General features: G+C 36.1%; 2 protein-coding genes across 5 annotated transcripts; both read left to right on the plus strand.

The window, feature by feature from the left end:
• The first annotated feature begins 762 nt into the window (after nucleotides 1–762).
• LOC137959844 (lipase-like) lies at nucleotides 763–6,529 on the plus strand. Of its 4 annotated transcripts, none has more exons than XM_068807232.1 (11): nucleotides 763–1,045; nucleotides 1,143–1,224; nucleotides 2,269–2,348; nucleotides 2,796–2,861; nucleotides 3,026–3,073; nucleotides 3,416–3,483; nucleotides 4,189–4,261; nucleotides 4,352–4,513; nucleotides 4,871–5,065; nucleotides 5,901–5,989; nucleotides 6,079–6,529. In XM_068807232.1, exons 2-11 carry the CDS (start codon nucleotides 1,158–1,160, stop codon nucleotides 6,287–6,289), a joined length of 1,059 nt encoding a protein of 352 aa, XP_068663333.1. In that variant the 5' UTR covers nucleotides 763–1,045; nucleotides 1,143–1,157; the 3' UTR covers nucleotides 6,290–6,529. The 4 variants fall into 4 exon arrangements, with proteins under 4 accessions (XP_068663333.1, XP_068663330.1, XP_068663331.1 ...); XM_068807229.1 differs by having other exon boundaries at nucleotides 763–1,029; XM_068807230.1 differs by having other exon boundaries at nucleotides 763–1,029; nucleotides 1,149–1,224.
• Nucleotides 6,530–23,422: 16,893 nt separating this feature from the next.
• On the plus strand, nucleotides 23,423–24,442 carry LOC137960136 (probable calcium-binding protein CML10). The gene has a single exon (XM_068807640.1). It carries the CDS (start codon nucleotides 23,583–23,585, stop codon nucleotides 24,165–24,167), a length of 585 nt encoding a protein of 194 aa, XP_068663741.1. The 5' UTR covers nucleotides 23,423–23,582; the 3' UTR covers nucleotides 24,168–24,442.
• Nucleotides 24,443–24,757: the final 315 nt, after the last annotated feature.

Here is a 24,757-nt window from a genome sequence, read left to right on the forward strand (position 1 = left end):
ATCCCACCAAAAGTGTTTTAGAGAGAAAGAGAGAAAACCATATATTTGAAAATCTTCTTTCTCTTTCAATCATCCTTACATACATCATAGTATAAACTCCTTTTGATCATTCCATAATGTGCTACAAATAAGGAGATAACTTGAATCTCTCAAGGAGAAACATCTTTTTCAAGTACGGGTATAATTTTTTATTTTATTTTATGTATTTAGGAAAGGTTCATCTAAAACATGTTAATCTAGTATAAAAACTTAACTAGAGCTAGTTACTAGCACCAATCTCTTGGGGAGATTGTATTGAGCTACTTATGACCAAAGAGAGCCAAAATCTCTTTGTATTTTTCAGCTACTAGATCGTAATACTGCTTTGCTTACATTCAATTGCTTTTATACATGATATTTTGATTACACATATAAATTATTTTTAATCTGAATAACTCAATTCATTATCCCTCTTGAAAAACCACCTGGATTAACAAAGAACTCGAAATTAAAGTTTTAAGTCTTAAGGTCAACCCAAGCTTAAATCTGCATAGGAAGTCACCCTTTAACGAGAGGCTAGCTTTACTAACGAGTTTACGCTCTGTAGTGCCATTTGTTGATATCTGGCCAATGGAGCAATTACAGGTTATTTATTTTTCTACGTGTCATTCTTTGATTTGATCGTTCATGTGACCGACAAGTGAAATTGGCTCATCCGAATATAAAGGACCGGTTTGTAATTTCGACAATTAGTAACCCAATTTTTCGCACGAGAATTCTACACCTTCACTACACATCGCTCTTCTTCGCTATCCGACTCTCCTTAGTCAAAAGGGTACCAGAGACCGGGAAACAGCTTTCCGTGGAGGCGACGTAATGCTACTTCCGATCATATTTTCCAGGCAGTTGGTGAACGTCGACCGCGCATTATGGCGTAGTTTCTACTTCTTTGCCCAATTATAATCTTCCGGCATAAGAGATTCCACGCACGTTTTCTATCCTCTGTACAGAATCCGATTTTGGCCACACTATTGTCATTCCCGTGGAGGCGTATGTTTCTGCTTGTGTAATCATTATTTCATTTTCTCTTTGCTTTTATGTTCAAATTGGAAATATAATGTCACGTACTCGTTTAGATTGTGTACTAAATTCGTCTGGTGCAGGTGCAGTTGCTGGTAATGGAACGTTTGCGGGTGCTAAAGTTGTTGACTTTTATCTGCTTTTTCACATCTTGCGGTGCGAGAGGTAGTATACGGTTTTTACCTTTGTTATTGATTTATGGACTACGTACAGTCATCGGCAGTTAAATTTGTTTTTGTATGATTTTCTGCTAAGTTGACATATTAATATGATTGCTTTCTAGCCTATTTTTATCAAAATAAGTGATCAGAGGGTGGCAATTATTTTTCTTTCTTTTTTCTTTTTTTCTGAATGCAGTGGCGATGATGCTCTTTTACAGACGCTCAACGCTTTGTGTTTTTAGTTTGTATTGATGTATGTATTGAAGTAGGTCACACTGAGGGCAATTTGACGGCATGAGATTGTTCATCTCTTTTTCTTTGTAGAATGAGGGGTGGTATTTTGGTCGGTTAGCACTCGCATGCTGGTAGTGTGGCACATGTTCATGAAAAATTTGAAGGGAAATAAATGGTTGATCAACCTCTTGCTGCTGGGGGCGAAGTCTTAGGCATATTCTAGCTACCTGTATCTCTCTTGTTTTTTTTTTTGTGTGTGTGTTTGTGTGAGTGTGTGCGCGAGTGTGGCCTTTAGGTTGTACATTGTTGTTACCCTGCAGGTATATGTTAATCAAAACAATGATCATAGATCTTTATATTCGTTGATACTACTGTGAACAATCTTTTATATATGTGTGTGTGTGTGCACATGTCTGTCAATGGAAGAAAATTAGGAAGATATTTCGTGAAGCACCTAGGATTCCTTTATACTTCAAAATGATAACCAAGATCTTTTATACCCAGAGTATGGATGGTCAATATGCAAAGAGAATGCTAGAATCCTTTAAGCGGTGCTTCTTAGGAGCCTTGCTCGTGGTCAAATGAACTATTTTTCTTTTAAATCCAATAAGTCGGTATGTTTCTACACCCGCACAATGGGCATTCTATTCTTGAAAGGATTTCAGAATTCTTAGTGAAGGCACATTAGGCGTTGCCAGAGATTTTCGCACCATTAATTGTCAATTACTCATTAGAATTGGGTATTATGGCATGTCCACTAACTGCTTGTCAGAAAAAAAGGTAAATTTGGTAACATATTTCTTGGTGATCGCAGAAGTTAATATCAAGCACAAAAGGCATGTCCCTATCTTTAATCATACTCTTGCAACAATCCTCATTCAGTATGCTTCAGCGGTGAGGCTCATATGCATTATTTGAACACATCTAATGCATCCTTTGTACCTTTTGGATTTTTATTTGTTTTATTTTGTTACTATTTTCACCGTTCATCCACTCGTTTCTCAATACAGTAATCAAAATAAAGTGAAAAATTACTTGTTGCTGATAAATAAAAATCTGAATTTTTTGAGTCGGTTTGTTTTTTAATTTACATCGCGGAGATGGCCTGAACTAAAAAATATTGCAAATAAAGATCTTAATCTTAGTTTTGATTGAAGTGGTTTACCATTTCATTTTGTTAGCATGCCTAGTTGTAACTTCCAAGTCTGTATGATTACCTTTTTGTAAGATGCCATTATATCTTAGATTCAGCTATCTAGTGTTGTTTCCTTTATTCTCCTACATATTCATATTTGTTTTAAGGACTCGGTAGGCGAATTTTATGCGTGTCTTTTTATGCAGGTATACATGTCAGATTTGACTGCACTAATAACTTGGACCTGCTCAAGGTGCGATGGCATGGTTAAGGTGAACTCAGAAGAGAAAATATTTTCATGTTATCCTGCGTTTGTTATTTAAATTTTGCTGCACGTAAATGTTTCTGTAGGATTTTACCCTGTTAGTCCTCAAGTTATAGCTGGAAGATTATATCTAGTGCCTGGCATATGATATATTATTTAATGTTTGGGCAGGACTTTGAGGTTATAGAGCTGATAGTTGATGTCCAGAACTGTTTACAGGTAAATTCTCATCTTATTGTGTCATTTACATTAGCAGAAATTTCATAAAGAAAAGCAAAAACCTTTTTCATGTCTTTATATTTTTTCAAAATTGGCACCATTTTCACTTGTGAAAAGTTTAGTGGATGCCAAGTGGTGTGATGGGCACTTGTGTCAAATGGTGATACTTCATGAAATTTGAGCTGATTTTCCAAAACTGTACTACTTTATTTTCTTCAAAAACTTTTTGTGGAAGTGTTACATGGATGTTGTCATTGTATATTAGCCACTTACAGGCATTGAGTCAATCATCTCAGATGACGATTTCGTATGCTTATATTTTCTGCTTCTGGCATTGTTCAGGCTTTTGTGGGGGTGGCTCAAGATCTTCATGCCATTGTCATTGCATTTAGAGGAACCCAGGAACACAGGCATGTAATTTATTTATTGATTTATTTTTATGGTAGGCATGTAATTTTTCTGTAGCCTACTTGCTGTTATTTTTTTCACAGATGCTTTCAATCATTTATTGTTAAGCAATTATAGAAATCATGTTATGCATGACTACAGTGGTAGACTGTGAATCTAAAACCTGCAAGTATGTAGCTGCAGTTACAGGCTTGCTCCTTCCCTATTCATACTGTCAGCAGAAAAGCTATTGTAGTCAAGCTTGGTCAAGTTGAAGTCGTGGGGGCTGTCTGACATGTTATATCATTGGGTAGAGAAGGATGAACCGGAAAAGAAGATAAAATAACCATGGATTGGGTATTTGTTAATGAATTGACAGAAATCCATAAGAATGTTTTCAAACATCTTTGACATCTATTGGGATGTTAATATTGGAAGTTTTCTAATATCACTATCTTGCTATTTACCCTCTACTTAAATGAGTTTTGAACTGTTAAGTCTGAATAGCCCTGCAAAGCTTCGACGCGTTTCAAATTATCCTCATATGGCTTCTTTATGAGTAGCCATGTAAAAGACAACGAAATGTTTAGGTCTCTAGAGTGTTGCTATTGTATTATATTTTGATTCTTAATCGTGGGTTTTTATGCACTCTGAATTCTGACAATATTTAAGTTTTAATTCTTCTTTCACTGTGTGGTTAATTCAGCAACTTTTTTTGGATTGACCAGCATTCAAAATTGGATCGAGGATCTCTTCTGGAAGCAACTAGTCTTGAACTACCCAGGCATGCCTGATGCCATGGTAACTATAGGTGCTCTGTTATTGTGATAGAAGAAATAAGAATCTGTACTAATACTAGATATTAGTTGGTTATTTGATTTCTATTTTCAGGTGCACCATGGATTTTATTCTGCTTACCACAACACAACATTACGTCCTTGTGTTCTAAATGCGGTTAAAAGAGCCAAAGAGTTATATGGGAATATGGATGTCATGGTTACAGGACACTCAATGGGAGGTGCAATGGCTTCTTTTTGTGCCCTGGATCTTACTGTAAGTATCTTGAATTTTTTAGTAACATTCTCTGAAGGATCTTTCTTTTCTTCTGGGAAGATGATTTAATATATAACATATAAATCTTGAAGAAATTCAGTAGAGTTTTACTTTTTCTGAGTCTGATATGCTTATAACTTGGGGAAAAAAACCAATGTTATGATAGGTCAGCTTGCCATTGTCACCTTGATTTCAATCCTGGATCCTATTATATCTGGTTCCATTTGGTTCATTTTTAATTTTAGCTATGTGTTTTATTGTTGGTCTTCAAGTTGTATTTCTGTAGCTATGAGATATTGTTCCATTTGATATTGAAATAAAAATTGGATATTTGAATGTAAAGTGACTCCGTTGCAGGTTAATCATGAAGTCAAGAATGTTCAGCTTATGACATTTGGACAACCTCGTGTTGGTAATGCTGCTTTTGCATCTGGCTTCAAAAAACATGTGCCAAATACCTTCAGAATCACAAATGAGCATGATATGGTGCCTCACTTGCCTCCGTACTATAGTTATTTCCCTCACAAAACATACCATCATTTTCCAAGAGAGGTAAAATTTGGTCTACTACATTTAATTAACTACAATATTTGATAAAAGGGTATGTTCTTTATTGGATTGGTGTTGCCTATCAAGTAATTTCATTCTTCCCATTCCATATCTTCTATGATTATGGATAGATAGATTGAATAGTAACAAAAGATGTGTAGAACCTGGGTACTTCACAAGAATTCATGCACCACGCCTTTGATAATTAATTTTGTTGGAGTTCTGTTTTAATCTGTTGTGAGGTTCTTTACATAGGTCTATGGCTGGTATTCTTGAATCTGGTTATTTCTTGTTTGGTTTTGTGTGAAACTAATGTATGTCACCAAGTCCTACGAGAAACATTTTTTTTCTCTGGCTGAGATATCAAAGTTATCGTCGTATTGGTTTCTTTATTGTGCTCTTATTTACTGATGAAGATTATTTGGTTTGATTGGAAAGTTGTATTTGGGAAAGATCAGAAGATTTTGCTTTGTATGACTTAGCATTGTAATTGAGGGAAGGAGGCACAGCTAGGCAAAAAACACAGTTTATTCTTGTATAATGTAAACATTGTTTTCGTGATTTTGAGGTTGGTCACCTGTGTAGGAGTTAGGGTTATCTTTGTGTCTTACTCATGGCGAATGACTACACGAATGATACCTTTGTTAACTCAGCAGTTGTGCTTCAGGTCCAACTAGGGTGGTTCATACTGTCTTTTGCTTTTATCTGAAGATTCCAGATATCTTTTTGTTTTATTTTATTGTCTTCTGATTCCTTTTGTTTTGCTTTTTTTCTCTTTCTTGATTCTCATGTCAGTATTTTATTCATCAATAGTTTTGTTTTCATTCCCAAACTTCAGGTCTGGCTTTACAACCTTGGGCTGGGAAGCTTAGTTTTTACAGTAGAGAAAGTGTGCGATGGTTCTGGAGAAGACCCTACTTGTTCGAGGTATGCACTATTGCAATCCCACTCCCCTCCCCAAAAACCTGTTTATTTATAATGCTAATCTCCTTGTTGTTCCTTTATTGTTTTTGCAGGTCCGTGTCTGGGAATAGTATTTCAGACCATCTAGAGTACTTTGGTGTGCTGCTAGAGGCAGAGACATGGGGCTCCTGCAGAATTGTAATGGATAACAGCCTTATAAAGGAAAACCTGGACATCAATGGTAACTTCGTCCTTTCAAGGAATCCTGCCACTTCAGTTATAAAATTAGAGCCCCAGATACATACTAGTCATAGCTCTGTTTAAACCTCTTATGGATCGGTGAGCAAAATTAGCTGTTCAGCTTGTTCATTTCATCAACACACTAGTCCTTTTGGGATAGAGCCCTTCAATCTGATACCTTGAAATCAAAAGAAGAAATCTTTGTATATATTGACAAATCAGCTGGATGTCATTTGTATGTATCACCCTTACCCTTACCATTGGCTTTGTCAAACTCAAGCGGAAGAAGCTCTAATAGGATATTTTGCTGGAAATTTTATAATATTTTATTAGTGCCTCCCTCCTTTCTTCGATCTTTCTTTCAATTGAAGACAGTGGACAGAGAAGGGACATGGCGCACATGCCTTCATCTGCCTTGTTTTTGCCCCGACAAGTACAGAGAAGTCACCAATCAAGACTTTTTCTAGCTTGCTGGTAGAAGAGGATGGGGGTTGCGGAGAAGAAAGAAAGAGAGGAACAAGAGAAAGAAAGATAAAAGAAATAAATTTCTAGGAGAGTGGTTTTCAGCCTCTTTAATTGAAATCTCTCTGTGAAAATTTAGGGAATTTTTTGGGTAAGGATTTCTTGAGGGCTCTAATACTTTCTGAAAATTGATTAACGGGAAATACTTTATTAGCCCTTTCCTCGAAAGGGCACTAACAAATCCTTAACGTCTCTTTTAAGAATTAATTTAATTAATATTTATTTTCACTTTCCATGTGTTGTTGATGTGTATTTCTTAGAAAGAGATTTTCATATGGAAATGTCTTCCGTATACAAGGTATTTTTTAAGGAGAGTTGTTTAGGTAGGTATTAGGTGATAGATGCAGATACCCTACTCAAATAAAGCTGTCTCTCTCTCTCTCTCTCTCTCTCTCTCTGTAAATAATAATTTTATGTTATTTACAAAAAATATATTTTGTATTATAGTATGTGCCATATATGAGATTAAATCAAAATTTAGGAAATCATTCTTTGTATAAAACTTGATAAGTTGTCCTGATTGATTACACTATGTGTAATATACACAGTTCTTTATAACATTTATATATATAAAATAGGCAAAATTGACCTTCTTCTTGTTTCTAGAGCAGTTATGGAAGGATTTGAATTTGAATTGTACTTGCTTCTTTTTAGTCTGATTTGTAAGATCTTGATTGTGTGACTTGAAGTGATTGATTATAGGAGATAATCTTGGGTGAGTTGTAACAAGTAGAATAATTCCTTCATGATGTTAGTCCCATGGATCCCATGAGTGAGAGGTTCTAGGTTTTGTTCCATGAATTCTCCTTGCATGTAGATGGCATGGGAGTGATATGTGTCTTTTGCATGGAAGTGATCTTCTCTTCATATATGGTAGTAGGTGTCTTCAAATCCCCCCTCAAGGTGAATCGAAGAATTGGACAAATATTAGCTTGTTGCTAACGAGTTGAAGCCGGTTGTGAGGAAGTGGCTTAGTAAATACGTCTGTTAGCTGATCAGTGGTAGGCATATGGCAAACTTGTAGGTATCCTGTGGTGACATTTTTCACGAATAAAGTGATAATTAATTACTATGTGTTTTATTGTGAGATTGAAAAACAAGATTGTGAGATAAATATGGAGCACTTAAATTATAACATAGTAAAGTAGGAGGATGGAAAAGATAAAAAAATGGAGATCTTTAAGTAATACTTGAACCAGTAGCTTTAACACATGTGGAAGCCATGACCCTATATTTGGCTTCAAAGTAGACCGAGAGACCATGGATTTTTTTTTTTTGTTGAAGACCATGATATAAGATTGATACACAGAAAAATTGCATATCATGTTGTTGATCACCTTGTTAAGGGCATCCTCCCTATCAGTATTAGAATAAGCAAGTAAATCGAGATAGTCTGGTTTAATAAAAATAAGTCACGATTATTAGTGCCTTTTAAATAGAGTAGAACTCTTTTAACAAGAGGGAAATGAAAGTCATTGGGAGAATGCATATATTGTGCAACTAAGTTAATGGAATAAGAAATATTGGGTTGTGTTAGGATGAGATATTGAAGGGCACCTGTGAGACTCCGATATTTAGTAAGGTCGAGGTAAGGTGACTTTGAAAATCAATTTTGTTGATAGGAGTAAGAGGGGCGGAAATTGGTGTACATGATTCCATGTCAACTCTATGCAAATGTCATGCAAATATTCAATTTTGCTAGGTATTAAACTAAAATGAATAAAAAAATACTAAATCAAAATACCATGCCTGAGTGTCTTGTTTGATGCCACAAACGACTTTCTTTTTTAAGATGACATACATGATTTAGATGTACATGATGCTTGAACCTCACAGGTTGATGGATATAGACCTCTTCTTGTAAGGAGCCATGTAAGAAGGCATTGTTAACATTGAATTTCATGCAATGGCCAATTATAAACATAGCTAGAGTAAGAACCACTCGAATTGTTTATGGCCTAACTAGAGGACTAAAAGTTTCGTCATAGTCAATTCCTAGGAGTTGACGGTGTCCTTGAGTTACCAAGCAAGCTTTATATCTTTAAATTGTGTCATTCATATAGTATTTGATTTTGAATACCCACCTAGAACTGACTATATGCCTACGAGGTCGTTTAAAATGAGTTCCCAAGTATCATTTTATTGCATAGTGGAATGCCAACGAGGAGTTGTGAGAGCTTGTTTATATGAAGTGGGTTCAGATAAATGTGTGACCATGTGAGCTTGAAGAGTAGAGGCACTAGTCTTACTCTTTTTTCTAATCATCATGGAATGGGTGTTAGATGAAGTAGGTGCAGATAAAACTTAAAACTAGTGTGGGTGATAGAGAATGAATAGGTAAAACAATTTCTATTAGTCTCGAAGGGGGAGACATAATTGCTATAGAGGAGGTATTGGAAGTAGTTTGGTTGAGGGATTTAATGAGAAGAGGATGGAAACGGTGGACTTTAGGTATATCAACATCATGTTGAGTGGATGGAGTAGGTGAGTGTGTGGGTGGTGGAGGGATGTTTTCAACACATTTTATGAGAAATTCACTTATTGTGGCTAAGGCAGCTACACTAATTTTTTTAGTAGTAGTGTAAGGAAGGGAAGATTCATCAAAATACACAAGTTAGGTAATAAAGTTTTGTTCTAGGAGAAAACTTATTTTTGTTACAAGGATGTAAACATATAAAGCAAAGAGATATAAAAGCCCATATATGAGAATAACTTGGCAGTGAATTCTATGGTTTTAAAAAGTGAGTTACCTTGTAGTAATTTGGAAGGAAGACGATTTATAAGATAAATATTTGTTGTAGACACTTCAATCCATAAAATTACAGGGACTCTACTTTCATATAGAATTGCTAAGCCTGGTCCGATGATATGTTCCTGCTTTCTCTCGACAATGCCATTTTGGTCCATAGTATGTGGTCAAGATATATGACAAACTACATCATGTTGTTCTAAGTAATCGTGAAACAACAAAGACTATACTCACCTTTGCCATCATAATGAAATATTTTTATCCTAAAGAAAAATTAAGGCTCAACCATGCTCCAAAATTTGACAAATACACCAAAACACTCATTTTCAGATTTTAAAAGATAGATCCAAATAAATATACTAGAACTATCCACAAAATGAAATAATATCAAAATCTAAGTTTAAAAACTAAAGGAGTTTTCCCCCATAAATCAGTGTGTGTAATTTCTTTTGGGCTAGATGCCTTATTAACAACCGGATCAAAAGGAAGTTAAGATTGTTTTGCCATAAGACAACTAATACAAGTGTCTAGACATGGAATCTTAAAATTTGAAGTCAACTATGATGAAATAGAGTAGAGAGTGCGGAAGAGGATGGGTCACCAAACCGTCGGTGTGAAAAGACTGTTTTGGGATAGTAAATGCTTCTTCATCTTGTGGGAAAAGATATAAACCATTAGATAACCTTGTTTCCTTCACAAGATTTTTTTTATTAAATTGCCATAAAACAATTATTATCTTTTATGAACCATGAGACCAAAAGGAGGTTCTTTTTGATTTGAGGAACTAATAAAGCATTGTTAAGATAGAAAATACCTATAGGAGAGGGTAACTTTTGTCCTTTGGCTGCAATAGAAAGTATATTTTCATCTCTTTGTTCCTTTATAAGAAGAAAAGTGAGAGAACATACCTGGGTTGCTGGTCATGTTAGCGGTGGCACCTGTATCTAGAAACCATTGTGAATTTTCTTTTGATTTAGAAATGGAGAAAGAGGCTAAGACAATTGGAATCTTTTTTTATTGACAATAATGGTTGAACCGGTACCAATATAGCTCGCTTGTATGTTTGGCTTGTGGGACATGTGACAACAAATTGATGGGCAGCCAAAGTTTATTGTTGTTTCTTGTGACCAAATGGAGCAGGCATGGTGCACGTTGAATGTTTTGATTGAAATTTAATCGTTTAGAAGATTTACCTATATACTAGTTGAATAAATTCGTTTGTTTTTGTTGTGTGGGGGTTTCTATTTTTTATTTTTATTTTTTTGAAACCATGACATTGAATGGGTGCCCTAGCATCTAACTAATCCTCGTTGAAGAAGCATTAATGTCATATCTTGTAATTCAGAGGTTTAGTGACATACCTTGTAATTACTAAATGTTTGAAGTTCTTTTTACTCTTTATCATGTCTACCTTTCATTATAAATAAGATCTAATAGAGAGAGAGAGCTCGTTGACGAGGTCTCTTTGAGAAACTGTAGCTTCTCACAACTCTTGCTCTTCTTCTCCCTTATCTTCTAAGCTCTTCTCTGCTTCCTCTCTTCTTCTCTTTCGACTCTCTTCTTCACCTCAACTCTTAACTCTTTAGGCATGAAACCCTAGAATCTAACATGGTATTAGAGTATGGATTCTTGGGTTTTGTTAAGCTGCTCTAAAGTTAAGCAAAGGACCATTGAAAGGGGGAGCGTTTTCTATCAAATATTGAAGCAAACGAGTGTTGAAAATTTCCAGCATGTTTTTTTTTTTGTCAAATCAGTTTCTTAAGTTGTCATTTTTATGTACTTATGTTTTCCTAAATCATCAAATCTCATCTCCTTTGCTGCTTATCAAGTCAAGTATTGAAATCCCTCATAAGAATTCGTTTTTGATGCATAGAAGAGGGCTGGAAGTGAGTTTGTTTTGTTTGATGGCTATTTGCTGTAAAAAACCAGTTTTATTGCCACCATAAAATCACTCTATAAATTTCAAGAAGTCCTATTTGATTTCTGATTCAAAGTTGTTAGCTTTGAAGTCTTCTCAAAATCATTAAACACTAACTTAGGGTTTGAATCTAAAGGCTGAATGAGAAATTATTTGTTTTGAGTGTTTGAGCCCTATTAAATGCTTTAATCTTTTTGTGGGCATTAAAGGGATAATCTAGTGGTTTGTTTGCTTCAGTCCTGGTGTTTTTATCTTATAATTCACATAAGGCATGCACATGAGTTTTTGTCTTAGTGCTGGAATCCCATACATTTAGTTACTTTTAGCACTTGTGGTTTCTCTTGTTGAACTTTTTTTTTTCTACAATACTAATATCGAGTTGGGTTATTTTTCTTCCTCTTAAACACTTGAAATGTTCTTTATTTGTGGCTGGTCTAAAATGGCTGAAAGTTCATATAAAGTTGCCTCTTCCTATGGTGACTTCAGCAAGCATGCTTTTTTTTTTAAATCACTACCATTCCACTCAAGGGCCTAAGTAATTATTCATTATGGTCCCAATCTATCAAACGATTTGTTTTTACAAGAGATCTTGTTAGACACTTGACACAACCACCTGTTGAAAAGATGACACTTCCTATCATAAGTAAGCGGAGGAAGCCACTTTGGTTATAAGCTGGTTGATAAATAACATACATGAATTGGTTGCTAACTAATTTGTGCGCTGGGATGCAAACAGAGATTTTTGGGAAACTTCTGGTAAATTATATTCCACTCTTGACAACCTTTAGAAGATTTATTATATTTTCCAAGAGATGTATATGTTAGGAATTAAATGCCATAATTTCGAACTAACGAGAAAAATAATAATACTCACGGAAGAAAGAAAAACAAACAACAAAAATAACACAATAAGATTTATACGGGTTCACATCAAGGTGAGACTACGTCCTGTCTTCTGCTGCTGCAGTAATCCACTATGAAGATGAAATAGTTTACAAGAAAGATTGCACACACTTACAGGTGTTTTCTTTAACCTCTCTCGGGCTACAACTCCTGCTCCTTCTCGGTGATGATGATTAAACCCTAATAGCGGTACCCCTCAATTATAAAGAGAAAATTAGGGCAATCACGATACAAGAGTAAATTTCCAAAACTACCCTTAATGAAATAACAGTTAATATATCGTGGACAGGGTGGGGGCTCTGTCCCCACACCCCCAGGAGGGGGGATTTCTGCCCCCCTCGACAACCTTATCGTGAAGATCAATCTACGTAACGACTCAGTGAAAGGCGTTGATTAAGCTCCACAACTTAACAATCTCCCACTTGGAGACTAATCCTTCATCAATATTTCCTCTGCAATGGCAACAACTTCTCAATCCTCAGAGAGAAGTCCAACTGAAGTTGAACACAACTTCAATTTCTCAATCATAACAGTCTTTGTCAACATATCAGCTGGATTCTGACTTCCTTGAATCTTGTCAAGTGCTAAGACTCCATCCTCCAGAGTTGATCTGATGAAGTGATAACGCACCTATAAGTGCTTTGTTCTAGTATGATAAACAAGATTCTTTGATAAATGAATAACACTTTGACTGTCATAATACAACACATTTTTTTCATGCTTGAGACCTAATTCTTCCTACAACCATACCATATCTTTGCTAGCTTCGGTCACAACAACATATTTTGCCTCAGTAGTGTAGAGAACAACTTTTTTCTACAACTTAGAAACCAAACTAATTGCTGCACCACCAGATATGTATACATATCCAGTGGTACTCTTCCCACCATCAATGTTTCCAGCCATGTCAGCATATACATAACCTTATAATCCCAAGTCTGACTTTCTGAAACATAAGGCTGAGCCTACAGTGCCTCGTAAACACCTAAGAATCTACTTCACTGCTTCCCAATGTTGCTTACCTGGATTACTCATTGATCTGCTCACAACTCTCACTGCATGAGCTATGTTTGGTCTAGTGCACACCATGACATACATGATGCCAATAGCAGAAACATAAGCCACATTGGCTCGCTCCTGCTCTGTAGAACGTGACTGGTTCTGAGATAGCCTAAAGTGACTAGCCAAAAGAGTACTTTGTAGTTTTGCATCATTCATTTTGAATCTGCTAAACACCTTCTTCACATATTCTTCTTGTGACAGTTTCAAGATATCAATGTCCCTAGTAATCCTTATCCCAAGGATTTGTTTTGTAGCACCCAAATTCTTTATTGTAAACTTTTTGGACAACTCCCTTTTCAACTTTATTTCCTGTTTGCAAGCACCTACTATCAACATGTCATAAACATATAGCAGTAGAATGATATAGGAGTCATCAAGTTTCTTCACATAACATCAATGATCTGCCTGGTACCTCAAGAAACCATTACTACTCATATAGGTGTCAAAATTCTTATACCATTGTCTTGGAGTTTGTTTAAGACCATACAAGTTCTTTTGAAGTTTGCACACCATTTTCTCCATTTCTTGTGCTTTGAAACCCTATGGCAGCATCATGTAAATTTCTTCCTCCAAATCACCACGAAGACAGGTTGTCTCAGTGTAGTCAATGCCTTCTTTTTGTTGAAAGCCTTTTACCACTAGTCTTGCCTTGTAATGCTTGTTGCCATCATGTTTGTCTTTTATTTGGTACACCCATTTATTCTGCAAGGCCTTCTTCCCTTTTGTTAACTCGGTCAGTTGCCATGTTTGATTGGATAACAGTGAATCCATCTTGTCCTTCATGGCCAACTCCAACTTGGTTGATTCATCAACATGCACGACTTCCTCATAACTCTTTGGTTCACCTTTATCAGTCAATAAAATATAATTCAGTGCAGGGGAGTACCTCTATGGTGGTTTCCTAGTTCTGGCAGATCTCTTGAGTTCAATCACAAGAATGTCCTGATTTACTTATGGGGGTATGTTTTCCTGGTCTTCTTGAGCGATATTCTCCATTTCAATAATTGGAATATCTCTCAGTTGAATCACTTCGAACTTCTTGACTTCAACACTTGTGCTCTCAGACTCTGTTCTCAACCTATCTTTATACATGACACCTTCATTGAAGATCACGTCCTTGCTCCCGATAACCTTACGACTTTGGTTATCCCAGAAGCAATAACCAAACTCGGTACCACCATAACTAGTAAAGAAACATATCTTAGATTTTGCATCAAGTTTATTTCTAATAGCAGAATCAATATGAATATAAGAAACATAACCAAAAACTTTCAAGAAAGAAAGATTTACCTCTTTGCCACTCTAGACCTCTTCTAGTTTTTTACAATCCAATGGTGTTGAGGGACCTATATTGATCAAATAGGCAACGGTGCTAATAGCCTCAGAATAGAACATCTTTGGTGATCCCGGATGTAATCTCATGCTCCTAGCACTCTCGTTCAAAGTTTTGTTCATCCTCTCAGCCACACTATTTTGTTGAGGTTTTCTAGGATTGGTCTTCTTCATCTCGATTCCATTATCAACACAGTACCACTTGAAATCATCATTTATGTATTCTCCTCAATTATTTAACTATAGACACTTCACCTTCAAATATGTCTCATTCTCAACCATTGCTCTTGATCTCTTGAAGGTATCAAAGACATCAAATTTCTTTTTCAGGAAATAAACCCACATCTTTCTACTTACATCATCAATAAATGCCACATAGTAGTTAGAACCACCAAGGGAAGTAATAGTTGAAGGCCCCCACACATTTGTGTGAACCAACTCCAATTTTGTTATCTTTTACTCCTTTCCAGCCTTATAAAAGCTAACCCTTTTATGCTTAACGAAAATAAAACTTATACACAAACTGTTGTTTATAGTTTTCAACCCTGATAGCTTCCCTTTGGATTGAAGCACTTTCATTCCCTTTTCACTTATCTGACCGAACCTATAATGTCACAAGTCATAATCAGTAACAGCATAAGCAATTGCAACCGTGTCTCTGCAATTGGAAGTGATGTAAAGAGTTTCAGTTTTAACTCCTCGTGCAACAACCATGACTTCCCTAGTGACTTTCCAGGCAACACCATTAAAAGTCAAATTGTAACATTCATCATCAAGCTGTTCTATTGAAATCAGATTACGCATCAGTTTTGGTGCATGTCTCACCTTGTGAATTTTCCACACTGATCTGTTTGACATCCTCAAACTGACATTACCAATATCGACAATATCCATAGGTTCTCCATCAGCATTATACACCTTCCCGTGATCTCCTACAATATAATTCTCCATGATCTCATGATGTGCAGTGGTGTGAAAAGGAGTTCCTGAATCTAACACCCATGGGTTAATAGGGATATTAACCGACAAGAGTAAAACATCTTGTACTTCTTTAGTCATCGCATTTGCAGCATCGTTTTTATTTTCATCTTTCTTCGGTGCTCTGCAGTTCTTATTTATGTGACCAAACTTGCCATAGCTCCAACACTCCACATTCCTTCCGAATTTGGAAGTGCTTCTTCCATTCCTTGACTTCCCTCTACCGTTGCCCTTGTTGGAATTCCTCTCAAAGTTCCTACCCCTAGTATAGATACTTAGGGAAGAATTAGACATCAACAATTCTCTAGAGTCCTTTCTACGAACTTCCTCACAAGAATGGTATCCTGAACATCATTAAAAATCAACTTCCCATTGCCTACAGAGTTGGTGACTGCAACTCTCATAGGCTCCCAACAATGTGGCGGAGACGCTAAAAGAATTAAAGCATGAGCCTCATCATCAAATTTTATTTGAACGGAGGTCCATTGATTGACAATCGTGCTAAATTCATTCAAATGCGATGTCACTCATGTATTTTCTGTCATCTTTAAATTAAAGAGTTTTTTTATGAGATGTACCTTATTATTTGCGAAAAGTTTCTCATACATATCAGACAGAATCTTCATCATCCCCGCTGTGGTTTTCTCCGATGCCACGTTGTGAGCAACGTCCTTCGATAGTGTTAACCGGACTACTCCCAACACCTGTCTATCGAGGAAATTTCACTCATCATCTTTGATACCTCTTGGTTTTATATCCAGAAGTGGTGCGTGCAACTTTTTACTGTACAAATAATCTTTGATCTGCATCCTCCAGAACAAAAAAATCCATGCCATCAAAGTTATTGATTCCAAGTGCCAATCCTTCTCTACCAGCCGTTGCTCTTAATCACGTACCAAAGCTCTAATACGACTTGTTAGGAATTAGATGCCCTAATTCCAAACTAATGAGAACAATAATAATAAACGTAGAAGAAGGAAAAAGCAAACAACGAAAATAACACCACAAGATTTATATAGGTTCGCCTCAAGGTGAGACTACGTCCTGTCTTTCGTCGCTGTAGTAATCTACTATGAAGATGAAATAATTTACAAGAGAAATAGCACACACTTAAAAGTGTTTTCTCAAACCTCTCTCAGGCTACAACTCCAACTCCTTCTCGATGATGATGATTAAACCCTAATAACGGTGCCCCTCAATTATAAAGAGAAAATTAGGGCAATCGTGATATAAGAGTAAAATTCTCAAATTGTCCTTAATGAAATAACAATTAATATATCATGACCAGATTTGCCTATCGGCTCAATGTAGGGTGTTGATTAGGCTCCACAACTTAATAGTATATGACGAAGTAAGGTGACAATCTACATGAGTACTTTACAAATTTCGAGGTCTTCTACAAGAGTGGAAAAATGAAAAATCATATTCTACTGAAATTGCAACTCAAGAGAGACAAAGAAAACCACCTGTCTTTGCCATATGCCTTGCCAATTTAAAGCCCTATCTCGATGTTTCAAAATCTCAAGTAGTTAGCTTTTCTGTTGGACATTCTTTTGATGATGTTTGTGCTCAGGATTCTAGAGAAAGAAACCAAATCTCGGCTAGAGTAATTGGAAAACTTAACCATATTCTCCCGAGGGGAGAGTGGAAAATATAGTAGAGGAAGAGGAGGTAGAGGCCAAGGAGGAAGTAGTGACTTCACTTGTACCTAAAATTCTGGCCAGAATAGAAAGTGCTTGTAACCTCAATAATCATGTGATTGAGAAGTGCAGGAATTTACATGGAAAACCAAATTGTTACAAGGCAAATCATATATCAATATTTGCCACAAAAACCAGTAAAAAGGTCACTTGAGACCCCCCTAAAAGAAAGGTAACCATCACAGAGGACTATGGTTTCTAATAGAAAAACAAGATACTAATGGCTTCACCTTCAGGTGCACCTACAACCACTATTTCTACCAATGGTATGTATTCTGTTTAATCTTCTAGTCCATCACCTTGGATCATTGATTCTCGAGATGAACACTTAATTGTAAACTCGACAACTTAAATTCATTATCTCCTTGTACTACAGATTGATTTGTATCTATTATAGATGAGTCCTAAACCAGAATATAGGGTATTAGTATTTCTCATGCACCCTCTTCTTTATCACTAAACAATGTTTTATTTGTTTCATAGTTTCCATTGAGCCTCATGTTAGTTAGTCAATTGACCAAAAAATTTAACTATTTTGTTACATTCTTTCCTTCCCATTTTTTTAGGACATCAAGATGAAATAGGTGATTGGTGGAGCCTTTTAGAGAGGAGGTCTTTGCTTCTTCGACTTCAATTATGACTGTCGTAGTAACAACAAATCCATTTGCAAAATAGTGCATAATAGGCTTGGTCATCCGTCGTTGGCTAATTTATAGATATTAGTTCCATCACTTAAATCTCTTACTTAGTTAAGTTGTGAGTTTTATGATCTTTGAAAGCATCACAAGCCTGTGTTTCTTCCCAAACAAGACAGAGTAACATCTAGTTCATTTCTTTAGTTCATTATGATGTTTGGGAACCAGTTAATGTATCAAATATTTTTCTATCTATGTATTTTGTGATATTTGTGGATGACTATTTTAGAGTGACTTGGCTGTATTTAATGAGGGATAGATCAGAAGTTTTTCCACCTTTGAATCCTTTTTTGTTGTGGTTTAAAATCAATTTATCAAGAAAATTCAGATTTTTAGGTTCGATAATGCTAAGGAGTGTTTCTCTTCTCAGTTTCCACTTTTTATGTCAAAAGAAGGGCATCATTCATCAATCCTCTTGTGCTTATGCATCCTAATAGAATGGTGTGCCTAAAGAAAAGATTAAACATCTTGTTAAGGTTGCACAAACTATTATGTTGTCCAAGAATGTTCCTTAGTATTATTGACCACATGTTATTTTTACTGTTTGTTTTATATTAATCGAATGTCTTCAAGTGTCTTAAAAAATCATTCTCCAAATTATTTACTAATTTCTTCTCCTTTTCTGCTACCTCCTTGTGTGTTTCCTCTGTGCATAATGCTTCCAATATCCAAAATAAATTTACTCTTAGATCGGTTAAATGTATATTTCTTGAGGTACTCTTTTGAATCTCCTTCTTTGTGGAAAACATTTAGTTATGTGGATGTTACATGTTTTAAAGATCAACCCTTCTACTCCAGTGTTTCTCCTTATGGGTTTGAGCCTCTTATGTTGGAAGACATCTCGAAATGGCATCAAAGTAAATACCTCTCCCATATCAAAGAGATGGCAAATGAAGTAATTAAAAGATCTTCTCATAAGGATGACACCGAGGTATAATTAAGGAAGATGATGTATGTCTACTTATGTCTTTTCTTTTTCAAAGCTTGTAACCCTAAGGGCAATATAGTCATTGTGAACCTCCTTACACAACTATAAATAGAGGCTCAAGGCACGGGGTAGATAATTAAGTCTGTCCCCTTTCTCTCAAATTCGTCCCTAGATTTCTCTCTTCTCCCAAACTCTCTCTCTCTCTCTATCTCTCTAGCCGTCTCTTCCATTTACATCTCTTCTTCTTTCTTCCTCTTCCTTACTTCTCCTATTCTTCTTCCTCTCCTCTCTCACCCCATTGATTGAGGACCCTATCATGGGATCCTAAATCCAACATGGTATCAAAGTAGTGGATTTAGGATCTCAACATTAAGATGGTGATTAAGATTATCAAGCTTCATGTAAAGTTCTTTTGAACAAGCAAGGATGTTGCACCAAAGATAAGTTTTTCATCATTGTTATTATTTTTCTCGAATATCATTGGTACAGAGGCTTTGATCTTTGAAAGTTGAGCAAGGACGCTGATTCTCTTTTAATTTGGATAGAAAGCTTGAAAGTTACATCTCTTGCTTTCATGGTAACTATTTTATGCCTTTTTTATACTCGATTTGCAAAATCTGGTTGAATTGATGAAGCTTGGTTATGCTGATGTTTTGGTGCATGAAAAGTTGATTTGGTTGCTTGGAAAATACATGTGATTGAAGTTTTATGATTAACATAATTAAACTTCATTGATTTGGTGTGTTTTTGAGTTGTTATATGCTGCTCATCCATGAAGAACTTGGTTTGCTATAAAAGGAGGATGTCGAGACCTTCGAAGGTTGATATCATGTTTTTTCATGATTATGGAATGTTGAATAATATTTGATTGAAGCTAGGATCATTTATCACTGGTTTCATGAGTATATGATTTAAAGAAGCCATGCATAAGTGAATAAGATCTCTTGAAGTTTCATTGTTTGATGATGATAAGTTGATATCCAAAATTGAACTCATGAAGTTTTATTTAGAAGTGTCAAATTTATTTTGATGAATAGAGGATACATGCTGGTGTTTTTCCACTTATTGGGAAGTATTCCACGTTGAGATAAAGGGTGGATTGACATACCCAAAGATTCAAGAAAAAAAAGGAAATAAAAGATTATCTTTTGGATGATAGTTGACGCTTAAAATATTGAAGGAAAGTTTCCTCTCTTAAAAAAACCTCTAGCTTGCTCAAGATCGTTTGTTTTTTGTATGATTATTACTTGCCTTGATTAATTATCCTCTTGTCTAAAATAATCAAGGCAAGTGAAGATTGTGATATTTTGGTGAAGTGGCACCATTACTCAAAAGAAAAGTTTCCTTGGTTATTTTTGGAAGTGTTGATTTAGTGGAAAATATTTCATTCTTTGATTTAGTGGATGAGTTGATTTGATTATGTCCTTGAATATTATTCTTCTTGATTATGAAAGACATATTTAATCTCGGCCAACATAAGGTTTTCTTACTTAATGCATAATTGAATGAGATCTCGGGTTGGTTCGGTTAGCTTGAGCCTTGATTAAGATCTCGAGTTGCTTTGATTCTTCCCTTGGGTTGGTTCATATTTTGGTCAGCTTATTGGAGTTATTTCCCTTATTCATATAAGGAGTGCATTAATACCTTATTAAGACTTGCTAAGATTCAGATATTAAGCTTTGAATTATTGCAACTCCTTACATATATTGAATAAGAGTAGTGTTGTTGTGATACTTAATGGTTGAAGACCAAATGACAAGTAAGAGTGACTTCCTCAAAATTACTACCATACCCTTGAGAGGGTTGTCCAATTACCTAAGCTGGTCACAATCAGTTTGGAGGTTTCCCATTTTCACCAGATTTTGCCAATTTTGCTTCAATTTACCTAGATCTGCCTTTCACCCTTTCTGTTCTTCATTTGTCTTGGAGGTTCTTTCCTTCCTTTGTCGTGAATATGTGTTTTGATGTTATCCTTTGTTGAATTTGAGTCACCAAAGTAATTTTTTGAAGAGATGCTTATATCTTGTACTTTTTATTGTATGATGGTAATAGTAAAAAAAATCATTGTGGTTGTTGGACTTCAAAAAATAATGTTCAAAGAAAGTTAAGTCACATATCAATTTCTTGATTGATTTGTGAATCGATCATTTTCATATTTTATTAAAAAGGGTAGTTCAAATGTTTCTTTAATCTTCTTTTTCTCCAAAAACATAATTATAGATTGAGATATACAATAAACTAATTTTATTATTGAATTTATGCACAAAAAATTGATTATAAAATAGTAAGACTAAGACGTTGGCTAATATTTGGTATCAATACATGAACTTTTTCTTCTCGTTGTGATTTTATTTCCATTCAAAACTGTAGTACAATCACTACAATATAGGTTCAAAGCAAACAGGGCCCCTAGTCTATAGAGCTTGGAGTTCAAATTTCAGTTGAATAAGTGATACACAAAGTATGTTTTTATTTTATGTTATTTTCTTAAAAATATACTAATAACTATGGGGAAAAAACTCGAGAAAATTTTAAACAAGTTCCTAGTAGAACACTAATAAGATTTATGATTCCATAGACAACCTTCACATGGAAAATGGAATCGAAATGGGGATTAGGGTAGAGCCTAACGGTTGGAAGAAAGTTGAACTTTTGTTGTACATCATAGATTTAAATGTGGAAAACTCAACTTCCCATTAGAGCTGTAAGTTACCTTATGAATTTGGCATCGTTGGCCAGGGACAAAGAAATAGGTAGTTGTGGGTGAATTTGCTATAACATAAAAATGATTTGAGTTGCTTGGAGTACAAGCTACATGTGTAAAGGACAAGTGACTCAACATATTCCAAAATGTTGAGAGATAATTTATTTTTATTATCGATGTTCCCCTAGTGGTAATCACCACCCCACAACCCTTGATTGGATATTTTTTACTAAATATAAGCTTTATAGCCAAAATAGTCGTTATTTGACCGTATAGAAAAAAACTGCACAAAGGGTTGATTGGTCAATGGGAAAATATGGTCGATCAATCGAACTCCCAATATTTGGATTTATAGCCTTATGATCAATCATGCTTAAGGGTTTGATTTACCAATGATATAGGCTTATCAATCAAGCTGCTATGGTTGATCGATCTCTGTTTATACACTAGTTTGGCAGGAATCTGGTTGATCTATCATGCTTTACATGGGTTGATAGATCAAGTTGTTTTCAAGTACATTAAATTAAGTTCTAAGCATGATTTACTCCATTTTCAAGGGATTTAAAGTTTCTAAAACATTCATATGCATGGTAAAAATATGGTTTTAAAAACATTAAATGTGTTAATTCTTTTTGTTTGAATTTAGAGTTTGATATGATACAAAAGCATGAGATTTGAGTTTCAAGTTAAATTTATATTTGGTGATTTTTTTTTTGTTATAATTTCTAAACCTTTCTATAAATACTCCAATGAATACTTGTACTTGAGAATTGAAATTTAGTGGCCTATCCACGTACATAGTTAAGAGTTTGTGGGATTTTCATGTAAATTCTTCCTTGATTTTGGATCTTGAATTGACAACTTAATTGATCATTATTTTGTGACGTGGTGGCGGGTGTGAACAAGGGTTAATTTGGACCAAAATTGACATGCACGATTACCTTTCCAACTTTAATAAAAGATGTCACATGCCAAGAGTTCGCAGTCAACCAAATAGACAATAATTGCTGGAAATGAGCGAGCGGTGGCCACTCCCAGGCCATTCATTCATCAATCGCCAGTACAACTCTTCAGGTAACAGGTCACGTACGGTTGGCTCCAGAGTGGCCCAAACTCACACTAAAAGCTGCCCCACGTGAACCTTAAATACAAATATCTACCCAGCCCATCGGTCCGTGTTGCTCGCACCATCCGAACTCTGACCTAACGCGTATGTGGTTCGGACTTGGGCTTCCACGGCTGCGTCTCATCTTTCCAGCACTGTCCATGATAGCTCTGGTCACAAACCACTAAAGTGCGGAACATTTTATTTCCATCAATTCTGGAACCTTCTAGTGAGGCCACATACTTTTTGGAACAAACAAGGACTTGGTGTGAGCTTGCCCTTTTTAACAAGCCAGGCCCATTTAATGTTGTGTGGACCCCACAGAAGGCGCGTTCGTCATTAAAGTAAAGTTTCTCCCTCTCTTGTCTAAGCGCGTGAGGTGATAAATGCCAAGCGTGTCAACAACGAATTTTTTCTACTTTTTAAAACTGAAAAAGATTTTGGTTTGCCACGTGGAACATTCTTAGCTATTACCTCACGCTAAAAATTGAGAGACCGTGGAAGAGTCGAGCTAAAGGCACCGACACGTGTCCAGCGAGGGGATTAATAAATTTCATTTGGAAAATGAAGTCACGACATCTGATTCCCTGCCTCCGTCGCGTTAACGACAAACCGCCCTCTGCCAACCCGAGCGTCTCTATAAATAAATGCTCGCATCCCCTTCGTCAGTCTTACCTGCGATGCTCGAGCATCTCTGGATTTCCTCGTTTGGAAAGAAACGTCGTGAAGCGGCTTGTAAACTGCTATAATCTCTGATCTTCTTTAAAAATTGTTTTAAGTGATGGGGAGAAGTTTGTTCAGCCGAAGCAACAAGAAATCGAAATCTCCGCCGCCTGAGTCTACGACGTCCAGTAGCTCGTCGGGGTCGCCTCTCTCTTCCGCGGGGATAGCTCCTTCTCCGTCGTTTGTACGCCGGGTGCACAATTCGGATGACCTCCGTCACGTGTTCGACAAATTCGACGCCAATGGTGACGGCAAGATCTCCCTGTCTGAGCTCGACGCCATGCTGCGCTGCCTCGGATGCCAGGGCACGCCGGACGAGGCGGAGGCCATGATGCAGGCGGCGGATTTGGATGGCGACGGTTTCATCAGCCTCGATGAGTTCATCTCCGTGAACAAGTCGGAGACCGATTCGGTTAAATGTATGGAGGATTTGAGAAACGCCTTCACGGTGTTTGATCGGGACAAGAATGGCGTGATCACTGCGGAGGAGCTCTACCACGTTCTTCGGTCCATGGGGGAGAAGACCTCCTTGGCCGAATGCAAATCCATGATAAAGGGGATAGACAAGAACGGGGATGGAGCAGTGAATTTTGAGGAATTCATCCAAATGATGTCCCGATCGTCTGCTCACCCCTTTGCCTGATTTTGTAAATACTATTTTCACCTCTTTTTTTTTTTCTCCCTGGAGTTTTCTAGGACCGATTTCGTTTTCTACTCTCTCCATTATGCGGTTGATCTTACTTCTCGATTTAGAAAGATCAATTATAAGTGGTCCTTCCAAGAATGGAGGAGCCCTTTGTTGGTAATTATGTTCGAGTCTGAAAATAGTGGCAATGTTGACTCTGGATTGTTCTTTGGGACGCAAAAGTCTTCTGCAACTTCAATTTCAATAAAGCTTGTGAAAATTGGAGGAAAAAAGTGATAGTGTGGTTACTTTTTATAATGATCCAGTGCCTTCTCTTGGAGACGAAGATGACTTGACAAACTCCAATATTTTCAGCTTTTTAATTCTTAAAAGAAGGAAACGGATCGTTGCTTCTTAAATCTGTAATCTTTCCTGTCACGTAAAGCATAGACTTGCTGGTTAGAAAGTCTCTTTCCATGTTATGTATCAGAAGTTCAGAATTAAGATTGATTAGAAAAATTAAAGAATAATAAAGTTTCGTAAAATTCATATCATTTTGATACTTTTGTAATTCATCTAGAACTCAATTATAAAAAAAGATGTCAATT

This window comes from Aristolochia californica, unplaced genomic scaffold, assembly GCF_029961685.1.
Source record: "Aristolochia californica isolate CCGP_79_NKW_82.1479 unplaced genomic scaffold, dmAriCali1.0.hap1 SCAF_3, whole genome shotgun sequence".
Classification (NCBI taxonomy): Eukaryota; Viridiplantae; Streptophyta; class Magnoliopsida; order Piperales; family Aristolochiaceae; genus Aristolochia; species Aristolochia californica.

Bases quoted from the DNA above. Each gene is read 5' to 3' on its own strand.
- LOC137959844 (XM_068807232.1), top strand. From the start codon at position 1,158: ATGGAACGTTTGCGGGTGCTAAAGTTGTTGACTTTTATCTGCTTTTTC. The intron at 1,225-2,268 runs GTAGTATACGGT...TGGTGATCGCAG, and splicing joins CACATCTTGCGGTGCGAGAG to AAGTTAATATCAAGCACAAA. The intron at 5,066-5,900 runs GTAAAATTTGGT...CCCAAACTTCAG, and splicing joins ACCATCATTTTCCAAGAGAG to GTCTGGCTTTACAACCTTGG.
- LOC137960136 (XM_068807640.1), top strand. From the start codon at position 23,583: ATGGGGAGAAGTTTGTTCAGCCGAAGCAACAAGAAATCGAAATCTCCG.